The sequence below is a fragment of the Mobula birostris genome, chromosome 7 (genome assembly GCF_030028105.1).
Source record: "Mobula birostris isolate sMobBir1 chromosome 7, sMobBir1.hap1, whole genome shotgun sequence".
Classification (NCBI taxonomy): Eukaryota; Metazoa; Chordata; class Chondrichthyes; order Myliobatiformes; family Myliobatidae; genus Mobula; species Mobula birostris.
Window position 1 is genome coordinate 2,780,547 of NC_092376.1, and position 20,037 is coordinate 2,800,583.

General features: G+C 50.9%; 1 protein-coding gene across 2 annotated transcripts in view; it reads left to right on the forward strand.

Annotated features, from left to right (window-relative positions):
* stim1b (stromal interaction molecule 1b) overlaps positions 1-20,037 on the forward strand; it is a 232,233-nt gene that overhangs the window by 203,758 nt on the left and 8,438 nt on the right. The window contains exons 11-12 of one of the 2 annotated variants that reach the window (XM_072262442.1): positions 1,008-1,088; positions 5,734-5,803. In XM_072262442.1, the coding sequence (XP_072118543.1) occupies positions 1,008-1,088; positions 5,734-5,803 (151 nt within the window). The remainder of the gene's footprint in view (positions 1-1,007; positions 1,089-5,733; positions 5,804-20,037) is intronic. The other variant, XM_072262443.1, reaches the window with a different exon arrangement.

Below are 20,037 nucleotides of genomic sequence, written 5' to 3' on the forward strand. Positions count from 1 at the left end.
CGGGACATTGATAGGATGCAAAACTGGGCTGAGAAGTGGTAGATAGAGTTCAACCCAGATAAGTGTGAGGTGGTTCATTTTGGTAGGTCAAATTTGATGGCAGAGTATAGTATTAATGTAAAACTCTTGGCAGTGTGGAGGGTCAGCGGGATCTTGGGGTCCGAGTCCGTAGGACACTCAAAGCTGCTGCACCAGTTGACTCTGTGATTAAGAAGGCATACGGTGTCTTGGCCTTCAACAGTCGTGGGATTGCATTCAAGAGCTGAGAGGTAACATTGCAGCTATGTAGGACCCTGGTCAGACCCCACTTGGAGTACTGTGCTCAATTCTGGTTGCCTCATTACAGGAAGGATGTGGAAACCATAGGAAGGGTGCAGAGGACATTTACAAGGATGTTGCCTGGATTGGGGAGCTTGTCTTATGAGAATAGGGTGAGTGAACTCAGCCTTTTTTCCTTGGAGCAGAAGAGGAAGACAGGTGACCTGATAGAGGTGTACAAGATGATGAGAGGCATTGATCGTGTGGATAATCAGAGGCTTTTTCTCAGGGCTGAGATGGCTAGCACATTTTTAAGGTGCTTGGAAGTAGGTACAGAGGAGATGTCAGGGGTAAGTTTTTTTACGCAGAGAGTGGTGAGTGCGTGGAATGGGCTGCCGGCAACAGTGGTGGAGGCGGATCCGATAGGGTCTTTTAAGAGACTCCTGGGCAGGTACATGGAGCTCAGAAAAATATGGGTAACCCTCGGTAATTTCTAAAGTAAGGACATGTTCAACACAGCTTTGTGGGCCGAAGGGCCTGTATTGGGCTGTAGGTTTTCTATGTTTTTGTGACACAGCTACTGATTGTGTTTTACCAGTTGGAGGTGGAATCTATAGAAGGGGAACTGAGCTTTATCCACTTCTTTTTTGTAGTCTTTTCCATTTCAGGGTATTTGTGTTTGCATATGAGGCCGTGCTGATTGTTTTTGTATATTTTCCTGTTTCTTTTCACGGATTGTCTGGCACCAGATATGGCATGGTTAATGGATCACAGAGTCACTGATCGCTCCAGGACACCCCTAGACAATCTGTCAACATGGAGCTCCACTGGTTTGAGATTACATATGTTCTGTTTCTTTATCACCACTGACGCTCACCAATTGCAGGGCATGCTGTACTGCTGTTTACCTCTTTGTTGGTAATGACTGAGCTGCCAGAATGGACACTGTGATGAGGAGCTTCCCTTCATTCAGGCTAATGGGTCAGGCACCAGCCTTTCACAACAGCTAGCTCACTCCCTAAGTCCAGGCTGTTCCAGTTGACCATTGCACTTGGGCTCTGGGAGAACCTGAGTTGAGTCATTAAGAAATCGGGAAAGGAGAAGATGACAGGGATGGGGAAATGATTGGTAAGAGTGGAGATAAACAAAACTGGTTGAAAAAGGTTTAACGCTATAGTGATAGGAGATTCAATGGTTAGGAGAACAGACAGGAGGTTCTGTGGACAAGTACGAGATTCCTGGAATGTATGTGGCCTCCCAGAGGCCAGGGACAGGGACATCTCAAATTGAGTCCTCAGCGTTCTTAAGTGGGTGGGTGAGCAGCTAGAGGTCGTCGTCCATATCAGTACAATGACATGGTAGGAGCAGGTGACACGGTCTCGCAAAATGAGTTCAGGGAGTTAGGTGCTAAGTTAAAGGACAGGATGTCCAGAGTTATGATCTCAGGATTGCTACCCATGCCACGTGCTAGTGAGGCCAGAACTAGGAAGAGTAATCATACAGTTAAATATGTGGCTAAGGGATTGGTGGAGGAGGGAAGACTTCAGATTTTTCAATCATTGGGCTGTCTTCCAGTCAAGATGGGACCTGTACAGAAGGGATGGTTTGCACCTGTGCAGAATGGGGACTAGCGGGAAGGTTTGCTAGTACTGTATGGGGGGAGGGTGTTAGTTTAAACTAGAGTTGCAGGGGGATGCCAACCAGTGGAGAGGTTTTGGAGAAGGTTGTTAAGCCTACATACAATGTCAGCAATCGAAAGGTAAAGGTGAGACTAATGTTCTAAGCTGCATATTTTTCAATGCAGGAAGTATTGTAGGAAATGTGGATGAGCTTTGGGCATGGATCAGCATGCAAAATTATGATATCGTAGCCATTAGTGTCTTAGTTGCAGGAGGGGCAGGACTGGCGACTCAACATTCTGGGGTTGTGTTGCTTTAGACATGGTAGAGCAGGAGGGATGGCACAGCAGTGCTTCAACAGGACCCACTGGAGAAATCATCTACTGAGGCTGTTCTGGGGAATAGAAAGGGTGACCACATTATTGGGAATATATTATCGACCACACAGTCGTAAGCAGGATTTAGAGGAGCAAGCTTGTAGAGAGATTGCACACTGTCGCAAGAAACATAAGGTTGTTATGGTAGGTGATTTTAAACTTCCCACATATTAACTGTAGATCCCATACTGTAAAAGGACTAGATGAGATAGAGTTTGTCAGATGTGTTCAAGAAAGTTTCCTTAAGCAGTACATAGAAGTCCCAACTAGAGAGAGTGTGATACTAGATCTCCTGTTAGGGAATGAGACAGGGCAGGTGTCAGAAGCTTGTATAGTGCAACACTTTGCATCTAGTGATCACAAGGCCATTAGTGTCAAGATAAATATTCAGAAGGATAGGCAGGGAAAATCCTGCCTGACAAACCTGTTGGAATTCTTTGAGGATTACAAGTAGGATAGATAAAGAGATGTTATATATTTGCACTTTCCGAAGGCTTTTGACAAGGTGCCACACATGAGGCTGCTTACCAAGTTAAGAGGCCATGGTATTACAGGAAAGTTACTAACATGGCTAGAGCATTGGCTGATTGGTAGGAGGCAGTGAGTGAGAATAAAAGGATCCTTCTCTGGTCGGCTGCCGATAACTAGTGGTGTTCCACAGGGGTCAGTGTTGGGGCCGCTTCTTTTTGTGCTGTATATCAATGATTTAGATGATGGAATAGATGGCTTTGTTGCCAAGTTTGCAGATGATACGCAGATTAGTGGAGGGGCAGGTAGTGTTGAGGAAACAGGTAGGATGCAGAAGGAATTAGACGGATTAGGAGAATGAGCAAGAAAGTGGCAAATGAAATACAATGTTGGAAAATGCATGGTCATACACTTTGGTAGTAGAACTAAATGTGCGGACTATTTTCTAAACCGGGAGAAAGTCCAGGAACCTGAGATGCAGAGGGACTTGGGAGTCCTTGTGCAGAACAGCCTAAAGGTTAACTTGCAAGTTGAGTCAGTGGTGAGGAAGGCAAATGCCATGTTAGCCTTCATTTCAAGAGGACTAGAATACAAGAGCAAAGGTGTGATACTGAGGCTTTTAAAGGCACCTGTGAGGCCTCACCTTGAGTATTGTGAACAGCTTTGAGCCCCTCACCTTAGAAAAGAGGGCCCAGAGGAAGTTCACAAGGATGATTCCAGCAATGAAAGGGTTATCATATGAGGAATATTTGATGGCTCTGGGTCACTGGAATTCAGAAGGATGAGGGGGGATCTCATTGAAACCTTTTGAATGTTGAAAGGTCTAAATGGAGTAGATGTGGAAAGGATGTTTCCCATGGTGGGAGAGTCTAGGACAAGAGGGCACAGCCTCAGGATAGAGGGGCGCCCTTTCAAAACAGAGATGCGGAGAAATTTCTTTAGCCAAAGGGTGGTGAATTTGTGGAATTTGTTGCCACATGCAGCTGTGGAGGTCAGGTCATTGGGTGTATTTAAGGCAGAGATTAATAGGTTCTTGATTGGACATGGCATCAAAGGTTACGGGGAAAAGCCTGGGAACTGGGATTGAGGAGGAGAGAAAAGATGGATCAGCCATGATTGAATGGTGGAGCAGACTCGATGGGCCAAATGGCCTAATTCTGCTCCTTTGTCTTACGGACTTTTGTTATGGGGAGTGATGAATAGGCTAGGCATGTTTTCCCTGGAGTGAGGGAGTTTGAGGGGTGACCTAATGTGGGATTATGAGAGACATACAGTAGATACTGAATACAAGAGGGTGTAGGTTTAAAGGAAGGAGCTTTAAAGAGCATTTTGAGGGGAAAGTTTTTAAGTCAACAGAGTAATTAAAATCTCAAGCTTGCTGCCAGATGAGGCAGTGGAATGAGGTACATTCACTGCTTTTCAGAGAGATTTTGATTGGCAGGGGATAGGTAATGGGCTCAGTTTAGGCAAACAGTGTAGATGGGCAAGTGATGGGCCAAAGGGCCCATTACTGCAAATTACAACTCAACCAGATGTTATTTCATTTCTACTTTGGGTATGTCCTGCAAAGCCCATTAGAATGCAGGTTATTCCTCAGGAGTCAGGGTGGGTATCAAGCCAGAGCAGTAGGTGCCAGAAAAGCAATGGGCCAGTGGTGTCTGTGCAGCTGAGCTCAGTCACTACCTGCAGGTACTGAAAGGCAGAATCCCTCCACGCAACTGATTACCCAGCCCCCTCCAACACCCTCACCTACTTCATCTGATCTGAGACTAACCTCTGCTCATCTCCACTTCTCACCTCCCAGCCTCTGTCACTATTCCCACTCTGCCCTCCTCCACCTGTCATCCCTCCTCACATGGACACATCAAACCTCCTTTCAGGATCAGTCAGTTTCTCAAAGCATCACTGTATCCGCTCTGCAGGAACATACGAGATGAGTTCAGGAAACTGCTCCTGCATCCCGGGAACGGCACTGCTCTCAGTAATATGTGGAGTGATCACTATAGAGGCATGTGTCCGATCTGCCCTGACCTCTTCTCTTCTCTCTTCCCTTCTCCTTCAGACCTTCTCACTCTCCTTTCCCTCTCCCTTCCATCCTACCCCCATCTCTCTCTCTCTCTCTGACCTCCACTCCCTCCTCTACGACTTGGTCTCACACCCATTTCCACCTTCACCTTCCCCCCCCTTTCTTTCCACTCTTGTGACAAGCCTGTTTGGTCAGTCCCTGAAATGTGGTTGAAGGTGTCCTTGCCACTGATCTAACAGCTGTCCCCCCACAGCCTGCCCAGTACCACTCCTGTCGTGTGGAAGCTTTTGCACAACCACGTCTAATAACCCTTCAGCTTGCTCCTGTCGTTGTTTGCACAGTATTTCAGTCAGTAGCAGGGCAGTTGACAGGCAAACTGCCCCTTTGCCCATGGTCCTGCTCACTGAGGGCCGTAGGTTGGCTTCGTTCATCCGACAGCTTCCTGCCCCTCTCAGGCTGCTCCGAGCCACCCAACGACCACGAGGTTTCCGCTCCTCACCAGGTGGCCTGTAATGCTGAAGCTCAGTGCCCCGCCCCGCTTCACTGGCACAGGGCACTCCTAGCGTTAAATATTAGCTTTGTTTGTCACATGTACAGTGAAACTTCGAAACACCACAAAGTGTGTCATTTGCGTCAATGACTAGCACAGTCCAAGGATTGTCCTGGGGGCAGCCCACAATTGTCTCCATTTTCCGGCATCAACATTGCATGCCCACAACTCACTAGCCCTAACTTTGGACTGTGAGATGAAACCGGAGCACCCAGAGGAAACCCATGTGGTCACGGGGAGAACATACAACCTCCTTATAGGCAGTGGCTGGAATTGAACCCCGATCGCTGGCAATGCAAAGCGTTATGTTGACTGCTACGCTACCTCCGCTGTGCTACTGTACCACCCTTCACGCATTCGTGCCCTGCAGTACGGAAGGAGGGAAGGGAGGTTGTTTCCTTTGCTCTAACTCACCTTCTTCTCTTCTCCTCGCAGCTTCCCTCAGTGTGCACCCATCTGTTCGCCAACGCCAGGTTGACCCCCAGCATGCTGCTGGCTCACAGAGGTTGGTAGAAGGTTTTAATGCTGGCCAGAGTGAATCTCTTCAGTGGAGCAACAGGGCATCTCTCCGCCGTATGCAAAGCCTTTCCCATGTGTGTCCCTGTTCTGATGTGTTTGGACCTACCTTATCCTCCTCCTGCACTCACTCCTGCTTCCATCACCTCTCCCACTATCCTTCGCTGGAAACCATTCATGACCTCCCCCCTCCTGATGTCACCGCTGGAATCCGTGTGCGAACTCGGAGTCACGGGTACTGCTCGTTTCCTTCTCTTCCTGCCTGCCTGCCTGGCTTGCTCTGACCTCCAGCTCCTGTTTAACATTTCTGATGGGGGGGTGTGTGTGTGTGTGCGCGTGCGCGCGTCTCTTTTCACTGTTCACTCACAGAGTGTGGGCATTGTTGGTAAAGCCAACGTATTGTTTGATTGTCAGTGGACCGAGATGCAGTGGAAAATCTTTGTGTGCCATGCAAGTCAAATTTAAAAGAAAGCATGCAGACCAGATGAGGAAGGATCCCAAACACGAGATTCTGCAGATGCTGGAAATCCAGAGTAACATACACAAAATGCTGGAGGAACTCAGCAGGTCAGGCAGCATCTGTGTAGAGAAATAAACAGTAGACGTTTTGAGCCTAGACCATTCATCAGGTCTTAGGGTGAGGTGCCAAAGGATTAGAGGATGGCTAATGTTATTCTGTTGTTTGAGAAAGACATTAAGAATATGCTGGGAAATTATAGGCCCATGAACCTGATATCAGTAGTGGGTTTGCATCATACACCAAGGTGCTCTCTTCAGTTACCTGATAAGGTAACTGAGTTTGTTGAATGCCTATGAGATAGCTTTTTAGAGCTGTTTGTCGTTGAGCCTACTCGGGGGTTGGGTGTTACGTAATAAACCAGAGGTGATTAGGGAGCTTAACGTAAAAGAACTCTAAGGAACCAGTGATCACAATATGATTGAGTTCAACTTGAATTTTAATAGGGAGAAAGTAAAGTCTGACATAGCAGTATTTCAGTGGAGTAAAGAAAATTAAAGTGGTATGAGAAAGTAGTTGGCTAAAGTAAATTAGGAGATGCTGGCAGGGATGACAGAAATGGTGTGAGTTTCTGGGGAAAATGAGGAAGGTGCAAGATAGATGTATTCCTAAAACAAAGAAATACTCAAATGGCAAAATAGTACAACCATGGCTGACAAGGGAAGTCAAAGCTAATGTAAAAGCAAAACAGAGGGCATACAACAAAGCAAAAATTATTGGTTAGACAGAGGATTGGGGAGCTTTTAAAAAACTACAGTGAGCAACTAAAAGAATCATTAGGAGACAAAAGGTGAAATATGAACGAACAATATCAAAGCTTTTTCAAGTATGTAAAAAAGTGGATATAGGACCACTAGAAAATGAGGCCAAAGAAATAATAATGGGGGACAAGGAGATCACAGATGAACTAGATGAGTATTTTGCATCAGTCTTCACTCTGGAAGACACTAGCAGTGTGCTAGATTAGATTATGAGGACACGCAGTCCTCTTTTATTGTCATTTAGTAATGCTTAGATGTTGAAGGGTGTGGGGGAAGAGAAGTGAGTACAGTTACTATTACAAGGGAGAAGGTGCTCAAAAATCTGAAAGAGCTAAAGGTACATAAGTCACCCAGACCAGATGAACTGCACCCTAGGGTTCTGAAATAAGTAGTGGTAGAGATTATGGAGGCATCAGTAATGATCTTTCAAAAATTAGGAGAATTAGACAGATTAGGAGAATGGGCAAGAAAGTGGCAAATGAAATACAATGTTGAAAAATGCATGGTCATACACTTTGGTAGAAGAAATAAGTGTGCAGATGATTTTCTAAATGGGGAAAAAATCCAAAAATCTGAGTTGCAAGGGGACTTGGGAGTCTTTGTGCAGAACACCCTGAAGGTTAACTTGCAGGTTGAGTCAGTGGTGAGGAAGGCAAATGCAGTGTGAGCATTCATTTCAAGAGGTCTAGAATACAAGAGCAGGGATGTGATGCTGAGGCTTTATAAGGCACTGGTGAGGCCTTACCTCGAGTATTGTGAACAGCTTTGGGATCCCCATCTTAGAAAAGATGTGCTGATATTGGAGAGGGCCCAGCAGAGGTTCACAAGGATGATTGCAGGAATGAAAGGGTAATCATACGAGGAACATTTGATGGCTCTGGGTCTGTACTTGCTGGAATTTTGCAAGAAGAGGGGTGATCTCATTGAAACCTTTCGAATGTTGAAAGGCCTGGAAATGGTAGATGTGGAAAGGATGTTTCCCATGGTGGGTGTGTCTAGGACAAGAGGTGACAGCCTCAGGATACAGGGGCATCCATTTAAAGCAGAGATGCGGAGAAACTTCTTTAGCCAGAGGGTGGAGAACTTGTGGAATTTAGCACTACAGGCAGCTGTGGAGGCTAGGTCATTGGGTGTATTTAAGAGAGAGCTTGATAGGTTCTTGATTGAATACGGCTTCAAATGTTACTAGGAGAAGGCCTGGGAGTGGGGCTGAGGAGGGGGAAAGAAAAGGATCAGCCATGATTAAATGGCGGAGCAGAATTGATAAGCCAATATCTTATGGTCTTATGGTTTTATTGGACTCTAGCATGGTGCCAAGGGAATGGAAAATTGCAAATGTCACTCTGCCCTAAGAAAGGAGGAAGGCAACAGATAGGAAACTATAGACCAGTTAGCCTGACCTCAGTGGTTGGGAAGATGTTGGAGTCAATTGCCAAGGATGAGGTGACACAGAGTAAATAGAGTATCTGGTGACACAGGACAAGATAGGACAAAGTCAGCATGGTTTCCTTAAGAGAAAACCTTGCATGACAAACCTGTTGGAATTCTTTGAGGAGATTACAGGTAGGATAGATAAAAGGGATGCAGTGGATGTTGTATATTTGGATTTTCAGAAGGCCTTTGACCAGGTGCCACACATGAGGTTGCTTACCAAGTTAAGAGCCCATGGTATTACAGGAAAGTTACTGGCATGGTTAGAGCATTGGCCGATTGGAAGGAGGCAGTGAGTGGGAATAAAAGGATCTTTGTCTGGTTGGTTGCCAGTGACTAGTGGTGTTCCACAGGGGTCAGTCTTGGAACTGCTTTTTATGCTGTATATAAATGATTTAGATGATGGAATAGGTGGTTTTGTTGCCAAGTCTGCAGATGATACAAAGATTGTTGGAAGGGCAAGTAGTGTTGGTGAAACAGGTAGCATGCAGAAGGACTTAAACAGATTAGGAGAATGGGCAAGAAAAGTGGCAAATGAAATGCAGTGTTGGAAAATGCATGGTCGTACACTTGGGTAGTAGAAATAAATGTGCGGACTATTTTATAAACTAGGAGAAAATCCAAAAATCTGAGATGCAGAGGGACTTGGGAGTCCTTTCGCAGAACACCCTAAAGGACCAGGTAGGATCTTCTCTCAGCCCCCAGTGTATGCAGCTGTGATGGTGTAGGGAGTGTCGTACTCGGACTACAGAGGGAAAGAAATGTGGAAGGGCTCCTAAATCCAAAGCTCTGGCCAAGCGATCTTCAGCTTGGGAAGATCCCATTTCCTCCAGGCACGCTGTGTCTCCAACTCCACTACCTTCGAAAACCATCTCTCGTCCTCGCGGTTCCGTACCTCTGCCTGGACCGTGTCACGCCTATCCCTTGCACTTACACTCCCCCATCGTTGGAAGTGTGCAGAGCCAAGGCTTTGCCATCTCAGGCATGGGCTGCCAAGTTATTGGAAAGTATTCTTAGGGACCAGTTATGTAAGTATTTGAATAGATAAGGACTAATTAGGGATAGTCAATATGGCTTTGTGCATGATAGGTCATGTTTAACCAATTTTAAGGAGTTTTTCAAGAAGGTTACCAGCAAAGTTGATGGAGGAAAGGCAGTGGATGTTGTCCACATGGACTTTAGCAAGGTCTCTGACAAGGTCCCACATGGGAAATTGTTCAAGGATGTTAAGTCGTTTGGTATCCAAGACGAGGTAGTAAATTGGATTAGACATTGGCTTTGCGGGGGAAGCCAGAGAGTGGTAGTAGATGGTTCCCTCTCTGACTTGAAGCCTGTGACTAGTGGTGTCAGTGCTGGGTCTGTTGTTGTTTGTCATCTATATGATCGATCAGGATGATAATGTGGTAAACTGGATCAGCGGATTTGCGGATGACACCGAGATTGGAGTCTAGTGGACAGTGAGAAAGACTATCAAAGCTTGCAGTGGGACCTGAAGCAGCTGGAAAAATGGCAGATGGAATTTAATGCGGACAAGTGTGATGTGTTGCACTTTGGAAGGACCAGCCAGGGTAGGTCTTGCATGGTGAGCGGTAGGGCACTGAGGAGTGCGATAGAACAGAGGAATCTGGGAATATAGATCTACAAGCCCTTGAACACAGCGTCACAGGTAGATAGGATCGTAAAGAAAGATTTTGCCACATTGGCCTTCATAAATCAGAGTATTGAATACAGGAGATGGAATGTTATGTTGAAGTTGTACAATACATTAGTGAGGACAAATGTGGAGTATTATGTGCAGTTCTAGTCACCTTCCTACAAGAAACATATCAGTAAGATTTAAAGAGTACAGGGAAAATTTGTAATCATGTTGCTGGGACTGAGTTATTGGGAAAGATTGAGTATCTTAGGACTGTATTCCCTAGAACATAGAAGATTGAGGGGAGATTTGATAGAGATTCTGAGGGGTATAGGATGAATGCAAGTAGGCTGTTCCCACTGAGATTAGGGGAGTTAAGGTTGAAAGATGAAATGTTTAGGTGGAATATGAGAGGCTGATTTCTTCACTCAGAGGAGGGGTGAATGCTAATCACTACTTGTGAGGTCATGCCTGATTGATGTCTAGGTTGTTCTGCATGCAAGTACGGACAGGAGTTATGAATGGGATTGAACATCGTCCGACCATCAGGAAGCAAACAGCCTCCTTCCTGATTTTACAGTGCCTATCCTTTATGAAGCTGCTGAGGATTGTTTTGTGTGTGTGCGCGCGCGCGCACGCGCGCACACATCTGTTTCTGTGCACGTGTCTGCACCCGTGACCATCACTGAAGACCGGAGGAATTCAGCAGGTCAGTCAGCATCTGTGCAAGGAAATGGACAGTGGAAGAGTCTCGGTCTGAAACATCGATGGTTCATTTCCCTCCATGCTGCTGCCCGACCTGTGGGTTCACTCCTGTAGTTTGGCTTTTAGCTATGTGTGGTTTGTGAGTGTTTGCATCCTTGTATGTATTTGAGTACATTTGTTATCGACTGGAGTGGTCACATTGCTTCTCTTAGATGTTTGAGTACGTCTGTTATCCAATAGTGTGGTCCAGTTGGAGTTGGAAACCTTACACAGTTTAGTCTGCACTGGCTGCTGTGTGGTTTTGATTTTGTTGTGTGCCTACCCTTCCCATTTTACTCTAACTTCATTCAATTTCTTACTACTTCCTCTTTCCCTGTCCCTGCTTCCACTTTCCTATCGCTCTGAGCTGTCCCTTGACAGCAGCCTTTGTTTTGGACTGGTGAGACTGCTTCCCAGTCTGGTGTGAGCAGAATGTGCTGGCCTGCCAGTTAACCGGGAGAAAAATCAGAAGGCAATTCAATGTGGGCTATTTATTCATGTTTCAGACAGTACAGAGTCATTCAAACAGCCAGCCTCCTCGATGATGTAGGAAGGCAGGGTGTGATGGGTGGGCATGTTGGCCTAACAACTATAGCATGATAGACACAAGCCATTCAAAGTCAGGTGATGCAGTGAAACTTCCAGAACTGCTAACTGGACAGAGTTGAGTCAGGGTGCTGGGGCCTGAATACATAGAAACAGAAAACCTACAGCACAATACAGGCCCTTCGGCCCACAAAGCTGTGACGAACATGTCCCTACCTTAGAAATTACTAGTGTTACCCATAGCCCTCTATTTTTCTAAGCTCCATGTACCTATCCAAAAGTCTCTTTAAAAGATCACATTCTTGCCTTCACCACCGTTGCCGGCAGCCCATTCCAGGCACTTACCGCTCTCTGAGTAAAAAAACTTACGCCTGACATCTCCTCTGTTCCTACTGCCAAAAGCTGCAAACATTCAGGTTTATTTATACGTACATTGGAATGTACAGCAAAATCTGCTGAAGGATGTCCGGGGGGTGGGGGGGGTTGCGGCCACATTCTGATGCCAACATTGCGAGCCCATGGGGCTCAGCAGAACAACACAAGCTACAAACAACAGCTCACACTCACTCTCACACAGAGAGGCCTCCAGCCCAGGACAGGCTACTTCCGGGTCTCCAGTCCTTAGCCCCAGACTCACTCAAACTCGCGTCCATCGCATGTTGACTTTGGACTTAAGGCTCAAGTTCTGGGAAGTCGGTGGGGGGGTGGGGGGTGTAGTGCCAGGGAAAGCTGGGGTTGTTCTTGGAGTTCAGAGAGGTTTGCAAACTATGCCAGGTTAGCAGAAGGCATTGGAATACTAGCTCACATCCATTCTGTGCTGCGTTGGGGGCAGGCCAAGTGCCTCTGGCTGAGGGAGAATGGAGAATACCTCACATTCTTGCCTTCAATCATGAGCTGTGAAATGAACATGCAACACAAACACAGACCATGGAACACCACAACTCAGCCCATTTGATGTTATGCCAATGTTTTAACATACTCTAAGATCAATCTAACTCTTCCCTCCCACACAACTCTCCATTCTTCTATCATCCACATGCCTATCAATGAGCCTGTTAAATATCCCCGAGGTATCTGCCTCCATCACCATCCTTGGCAGTGTGCTCCACGTGCCTCTGACGTTCCCCTATACTTTCCTCCAATCACATTAAAATTATGCCCTCTCATGTTAGCCATTTCGGCCCTGGGGAAAATGTCTTTAGCTGTCCACTCTTGTACATCTCTAACAAGTCACCTCTCATCCTCCTTTGCTCCAAAGAGAAAAGCCCTGGCTCGTTCAACCTCTCCTGATAAGACATGTTCTTTATCCAAGCATCACCCTGGTAAATCCCTGCCCATGGAGATTGAATACAGAATCTAGTCGGATGTAGATTTGGAGGTTTCAGTGCCTGCCTGCTCAATCTGCTGGAGTTATTTTCAGAACTGAGGTGTTCAAGCAAAAAGTTACATTGATGCCCCTGTGATTTTTCTCTCCGGATGTGTTGGCAATTAGCCTGGAGACCACAGGATGAGCCAAGGGAGATGGCAGCCATGACTGGAAGAGTTTGCATGTGTGTATACTGCAAGAGAGGGTCAGGCCAGGCTCTGAGTCTCCTGAGGCTGTGTGACATTGTGTCAGCTGGTACCATAGTGTGACGCTGTTACAGCTCAGAGTGTTTCAGAGTTCAGTTCCAACGCTGTCTCTGTAGAGTTTGTATGTTCTCCCAATGAGCGCGTGGGTTTCCTCCGAGTGCTCCCGTTTCCTCCCACCGTCCAAAGACCTACCATATAGTAGGTTAATTGGTCATTGTAAATTATTTTGTGACTAGGCTGGGGTTAAATCGGTTGGTTGCTGGGCAGCACGGCTCGTTGGGCCACAAGGGTCTGTTCTGCACTGTATCCCTAAATAAATAAATTTCAAGAGCAGGGCAGGTGAAGGGTCTCTACCTGTCCATTTCCCTCACCAATGCTGCCTGATCCACTGACTTCCTCCAGCTCTGTGTTATATGGCTTCAGGAGGGGACTGGGCAGGTGCCAGACCACTGCACATGAAGTCATCCTCGGTAGACTTAGCAGACAACTGGAATCACACAGCACAATTCCCTAACCCTGGCACAAATGACGAGTTTTCATTGAAGAACTCGGCGCACTGCGTTGCGATGTCCCTACTTCATCCCGTGTGGGTGCCCAGCCCCTCTCCCCTCGGCAGGAGACCCTGCCTCCCTGTCCCCTCCCCGTGCCCACCCATGCCCCACTACCCCGTGTCCAGTGGTCACAGTGTCCAAGTTGGGAATTCAATTCCAGTGTCCTCCCGTGTGAGCATGGGTTTCCTCTGGATGCTACAGTTTCCTCCCACAGTCCAAGGATCTATTGGTTAGTAGGTGAATTGGTGATTGTAAATTGTCCTGTGATCAGGCTGGGGTTAAGTAGGCCTATAACTCCCCCACTATATGAAACATCCTCTCCCCATTCACTCTATCTAGGCCTTTCAACATTCGATAATGCTTCACTGAGATCCCCCTTCATTCTTCTAAACTCCAATGAGATAGCCACGTTCTCCCTGTTTGAGCCCAGTCAGTGAGGCTGAGCCTGGCCTTGCCCCAGGCTGATGGCACGGAGTTCTGAGTGTGGGGAGGACGGCTCCAATGGCTTTGTGTCGGGGGAGAGCTCTGATGGCTTTGTGTGTGGGGGGAGAGCTCCAATGGCTTTGTGTTGGGGGGGGAGCTCCGATGGTTTTGTGTGGAGGGAGAGCTCTGATGGTTTTGTGTGTGGGGGGAGAGCTCCAATGGCTTTGTGTTGGGGGGGGAGCTCCGATGGTTTTGTGTGTGGGGGGAGCTCTGATGGTTTTGTGTCGGGGGGGGAAGAGCTCCGATGGCTTTGTGTTGGGGGGAAGAGCTCCGATGGTTTTGTGTGTGGGGGGAGCTCCGATGGCTTTGTATGGGGGGGGGAAGCTCTGATGGTTTTGTGTGGAGGGGGAGCTCTGATGGTTTTGTGTGGGGGGAGAGCTCTGATGGCTTTGTGTGTGGGGGGAGAGCTCCAATGGCTTTGTGTTGGGGGGGGGAGCTCCGATGGTTTTGTGGGGGGGAGAGCTCCGATGGTTTTGTGTGTGGGGGGAGAGCTCCAATGGCTTTGTGTTGGGGGGGGAGCTCCGATGGTTTTGTGTGTGGGGGGAGCTCTGATGGTTTTGTGTCGGGGGGGGAGCTCCGATGGCTTTGTGTCGGGGGGGGAGCTCCGATGGCTTTGTGTGGGGAGGGGGAGCTCCGATGGCTTTGTGGGGGGGGGAGCTCCGATGGTTTTGTGTGTGGGGGGAGCTCCGATGGTTTTGTGTGTGGGGGGAGCTCCGATGGTTTTGTGGGGGGGGGAGCTCTGATGGCTTTGTGTAGGGGGAGAGCTCCGATGGTTTTGTGTGGGGGGAGAGCTCCGATGATGGCTTTGTGTCGGGGGAGAGCTCCGATGGTTTTGTGTGGGGGGAGAGCTCCGATGATGGCTTTGTGTCGGGGGGGGAGCTCCGATGGCTTTGTGTCGGGGGAGAGCTCCGATGGTTTTGTGTGGGGGGAGAGCTCCGATGGCTTTGTGTCGGGGGAGAGCTCCGATGGTTTTGTGTGGGGGGAGAGCTCCGATGATGGCTTTGTGTGGGGGGAGAGCTCCGATGGCTTTGTGTGGGGGGGAGAGCTCCGATGGCTTTGTGTGGGGGGAGAGCTCCGATGGTTTTGTGTGTGGGGGGAGAGCTCCGATGATGGCTTTGTGTGGGGGGAGAGCTCTGATGGCTTTGTGTCGGGGGAGAGCTCCGATGGTTTTGTGTGTTGGGGGGGGAGCTCCGATGGCTTTGTGTGGGGGGGGAGAGCTCCGATGATGGCTTTGTGTCGGGGGAGAGCTCCAATGGCTTTGTGTGTGGGGGGAGAGCTCCGATGATGGCTTTGTGTGGGGGGAGAGCTCTGATGGCTTTGTGTCGGGGGAGAGCTCCGATGGTTTTGTGTGTTGGGGGGGGAGCTCCGATGGCTTTGTGTGGGGGGGGAGAGCTCCGATGATGGCTTTGTGTCGGGGGAGAGCTCCAATGGCTTTGTGTAGGGGGGGAGCTCCAATGGCTTTGTGTGGGGGGAGAGCTCCGATGGTTTTGTGTCGGGGGGGAGAGCTCCGATGATGGCTTTGTGTCGGGGGAGAGCTCCAATGGCTTTGTGTAGGGGGGGAGCTCCGATGGTTTTGTGTGTGGGGGGAGAGCTCCGATGGTTTTGTGTCGGGGGGGAGCTCCGATGGTTTTGTGTGTGGGGGGAGCTCCGATGGTTTTGTGTGGGGGGAGAGCTCCGATGATGGCTTTGTGTCGGGGGAGAGCTCCGATGGCTTTGTGTGGGGGGAGAGCTCCGATGGCTTTGTGTAGGGGGGGAGCTCCGATGGTTTTGTGTGTGGGGGGAGAGCTCCGATGATGGCTTTGTGTGGGGGGAGAGCTCTGATGGCTTTGTGTCGGGGGAGAGCTCCGATGGTTTTGTGTGTTGGGGGGGGAGCTCCGATGGCTTTGTGTGGGGGGGGAGAGCTCCGATGATGGCTTTGTGTCGGGGGAGAGCTCCAATGGCTTTGTGTAGGGGGGGAGCTCCAATGGCTTTGTGTGGGGGGAGAGCTCCGATGGTTTTGTGTCGGGGGGGAGAGCTCCGATGATGGCTTTGTGTCGGGGGAGAGCTCCAATGGCTTTGTGTAGGGGGGGAGCTCCGATGGTTTTGTGTGTGGGGGGAGAGCTCCGATGGTTTTGTGTCGGGGGGGAGCTCCGATGGTTTTGTGTGTGGGGGGAGCTCCGATGGTTTTGTGTGGGGGGAGAGCTCCGATGATGGCTTTGTGTCGGGGGAGAGCTCCGATGGCTTTGTGTGGGGGGAGAGCTCCGATGGCTTTGTGTAGGGGGGGAGCTCCGATGGTTTTGTGTGTGGGGGGAGAGCTCCGATGGTTTTGTGGGGGGGGGAGCTCCGATGGCTTTGTGTCGGGGGAGAGCTCCGATGGCTTTGTGTGGGGGGGGGGAGCTCCGATGGCTTTGTGTTGGGGGGGGAGCTCCGATGGTTTTGTGTGTGGGGGGAGAGCTCCGATGGTTTTGTGGGGGGGGGAGCTCCGATGGCTTTGTGTCGGGGGAGAGCTCCGATGGCTTTGTGTGGGGGGGGGGAGCTCCGATGGCTTTGTGTCGGGGGAGAGCTCCGATGGCTTTGTGTAGGGGGGGAGCTCCGATGGCTTTGTGTGGGGGGAGAGCTCCGATGGTTTTGTGTGTGGGGGGAGCTCCGATGGTTTTGTGTGTGGGGGGAGCTCCGATGGTTTTGTGTGTGGGGGGGGGAGCTCCGATGGTTTTGTGTGTGGGGGGAGAGCTCCGATGGCTTTGTGTGGGGGGGGGAGCTCCGATGGCTTTGTGTGGGGGGAGAGCTCCGATGGCTTTGTGTTGGGGGAGAGCTCCGATGGTTTTGTGTCGGGGGAGAGCTCCGATGGCTTTGTGTAGGGGGGGAGCTCCGATGGCTTTGTGTGGGGGGAGAGCTCCGATGGTTTTGTGTGTGGGGGGAGCTCCGATGGTTTTGTGTGTGGGGGGAGCTCCGATGGTTTTGTGTGTGGGGGGGGGAGCTCCGATGGTTTTGTGTGTGGGGGGAGAGCTCCGATGGCTTTGTGTGGGGGGGGGAGCTCCGATGGCTTTGTGTGGGGGGAGAGCTCCGATGGCTTTGTGTTGGGGGAGAGCTCCGATGGTTTTGTGTCGGGGGGGGAGCTCCGATGGTTTTGTGTCGGGGGGGGGAGCTCCGATGGTTTTGTGTGTGGGGGGGGGAGCTCCGATGGCTTTGTGTGGGGGGAGAGCTCCGATGGCTTTGTGTGTGGGGGGAGAGCTCCGATGATGGCTTTGTGTGGGGGGAGAGCTCCGATGGCTTTGTGTCGGGGGAGAGCTCCGATGGCTTTGTGTGGGGGGAGAGCTCCGATGGTTTTGTGTCGGGGGGGAGCTCCGATGATGGCTTTGTGTGTGGGGAGCTCCAATGGCTTTGTGTAGGGGGGGAGCTCCGATGGTTTTGTGTGTGGGGGGAGCTCCGATGGTTTTGTATGGGGGGAGCTCCGATGGCTTTGTGTCGGGGGAGAGCTCCGATGGTTTTGTGTGGGGGGAGAGCTCCGATGGCTTTGTGTCGGGGGGGAGCTCCGATGGCTTTGTGTCGGGGGGGAGCTCCGATGGCTTTGTGTGGGGGGGGAGAGCTCCGATGATGGCTTTGTGTGGGGGGAGAGCTCCAATGGCTTTGTGTGTGGGGGAGAGCTCCGATGGCTTTGTGTGGGGGGGGGAGCTCCGATGGCTTTGTGTCAGGGGAGAGCTCCGATGGCTTTGTGTGGGGGGAGAGCTCCGATGGCTTTGTGTGTGGGGGGAGAGCTCCGATGGTTTTGTGTGGGGGGAGAGCTCCGATGGCTTTGTGTGTGGGGGGAGAGCTCCAATGGCTTTGTGTGGGGGGAGAGCTCCGATGGTTTTGTGTGTGGGGGGAGCTCCGATGGTTTTGTGTGTGGGGGGAGCTCCGATGGTTTTGTGTGTGGGGGGGGAGCTCCGATGGTTTTGTGTGTGGGGGGAGAGCTCCGATGGCTTTGTGTGGGGGGGGGAGCTCCGATGGTTTTGTGTGTGGGGGGAGAGCTCCGATGATGGCTTTGTGTGGGGGGAGAGCTCCGATGGTTTTGTGTGGGGGGAGAGCTTCGATGGCTTTGTGTGTGGGGGGGAGAGCTCCAATGGCTTTGTGTCGGGGGAGAGCTCCGATGGTTTTGTGTGTGGGGGGAGCTCCGATGGTTTTGTGTGTGGGGGGAGCTCCGATGGTTTTGTGTGTGGGGGGGGGAGCTCCGATGGTTTTGTGTGTGGGGGGAGAGCTCCGATGGCTTTGTGTGGGGGGGGGAGCTCCGATGGTTTTGTGTGTGGGGGGAGAGCTCCAATGGCTTTGTGTGTGGGGGGAGCTCCGATGGTTTTGTGTGTGGGGGGAGAGCTCCGATGATGGCTTTGTGTGGGGGGAGAGCTCCGATGGCTTTGTGTCGGGGGAGAGCTCCGATGGCTTTGTGTGGGGGGAGAGCTCCGATGGTTTTGTGTCGGGGGGGAGCTCCGATGATGGCTTTGTGTGTGGGGAGCTCCAATGGCTTTGTGTAGGGGGGGAGCTCCGATGGTTTTGTGTGTGGGGGGAGCTCCGATGGTTTTGTATGGGGGGAGCTCCGATGGCTTTGTGTCGGGGGAGAGCTCCGATGGTTTTGTGTGGGGGGAGAGCTCCGATGGCTTTGTGTGGGGGGAGAGCTCCGATGGCTTTGTGTGTGGGGGGAGAGCTCCGATGGTTTTGTGTGGGGGGAGAGCTCCGATGGCTTTGTGTGTGGGGGGAGAGCTCCAATGGCTTTGTGTGGGGGGAGAGCTCCGATGGTTTTGTGTGTGGGGGGAGCTCCGATGGTTTTGTGTGTGGGGGGAGCTCCGATGGTTTTGTGTGTGGGGGGGGAGCTCCGATGGTTTTGTGTGTGGGGGGAGAGCTCCGATGGCTTTGTGTGGGGGGGGGAGCTCCGATGGTTTTGTGTGTGGGGGGAGAGCTCCGATGATGGCTTTGTGTGGGGGGAGAGCTCCGATGGTTTTGTGTGGGGGGAGAGCTTCGATGGCTTTGTGTGTGGGGGGGAGAGCTCCAATGGCTTTGTGTCGGGGGAGAGCTCCGATGGTTTTGTGTGTGGGGGGAGCTCCGATGGTTTTGTGTGTGGGGGGAGCTCCGATGGTTTTGTGTGTGGGGGGGGGAGCTCCGATGGTTTTGTGTGTGGGGGGAGAGCTCCGATGGCTTTGTGTGGGGGGGGGAGCTCCGATGGTTTTGTGTGTGGGGGGAGAGCTCCAATGGCTTTGTGTGTGGGGGGAGCTCCGATGGTTTTGTGTGTGGGGGGAGCTCCGATGGTTTTGTGTGTGGGGGGGGGAGCTCCGATGGTTTTGTGTGTGGGGGGGAGAGCTCCGATGGTTTTGTGTGTGGGGGGAGAGCTCCAATGGCTTTGTGTCGGGGGGGGAGCTCCGATGGTTTTGTGTGTGGGGGGGGGAGCTCCGATGGCTTTGTGTGGGGGGAGAGCTCCGATGGCTTTGTGTCGGGGGAGAGCTCCGATGGCTTTGTGTTGGGGGAGAGCTCCGATGGTTTTGTGTGTGGGGGGAGAGCTCCGATGATGGCTTTGTGTGGGGGGAGAGCTCCGATGGCTTTGTGTCGGGGGAGAGCTCCGATGATGGCTTTGTGTCGGGGGGGAGAGCTCCGATGATGGCTTTGTGTAGGGGGGGAGCTCCGATGGTTTTGTGTGTGGGGGGAGAGCTCCGATGGTTTTGTGGGGGGGGAGCTCCGATGGCTGTGTGTGGGGGGGGAGAGCTCCGATGGTTTTGTGGGGGGGGGAGAGCTCTGATGGTTTTGTGTGGGGGGGGTGAGCTCCGATGGCTTTGTGTGGGGGGGGAAGCTCTGATGGTTTTGTCTGGGGGGAGAGCTCCGATGGCTTTGAGTGGGGAGGCACCAAATGACAGTGAATACATCGTGCCTGATGATGGTTTACTGCAGCATTCCCCGCTGAACCTCTGACCCATGGGACGTTGTTTGTCACAGGTCAGACGAGTTTCAGTTTGGGTTTGTGCCTTAAGGAGGGTTCGGATTCAT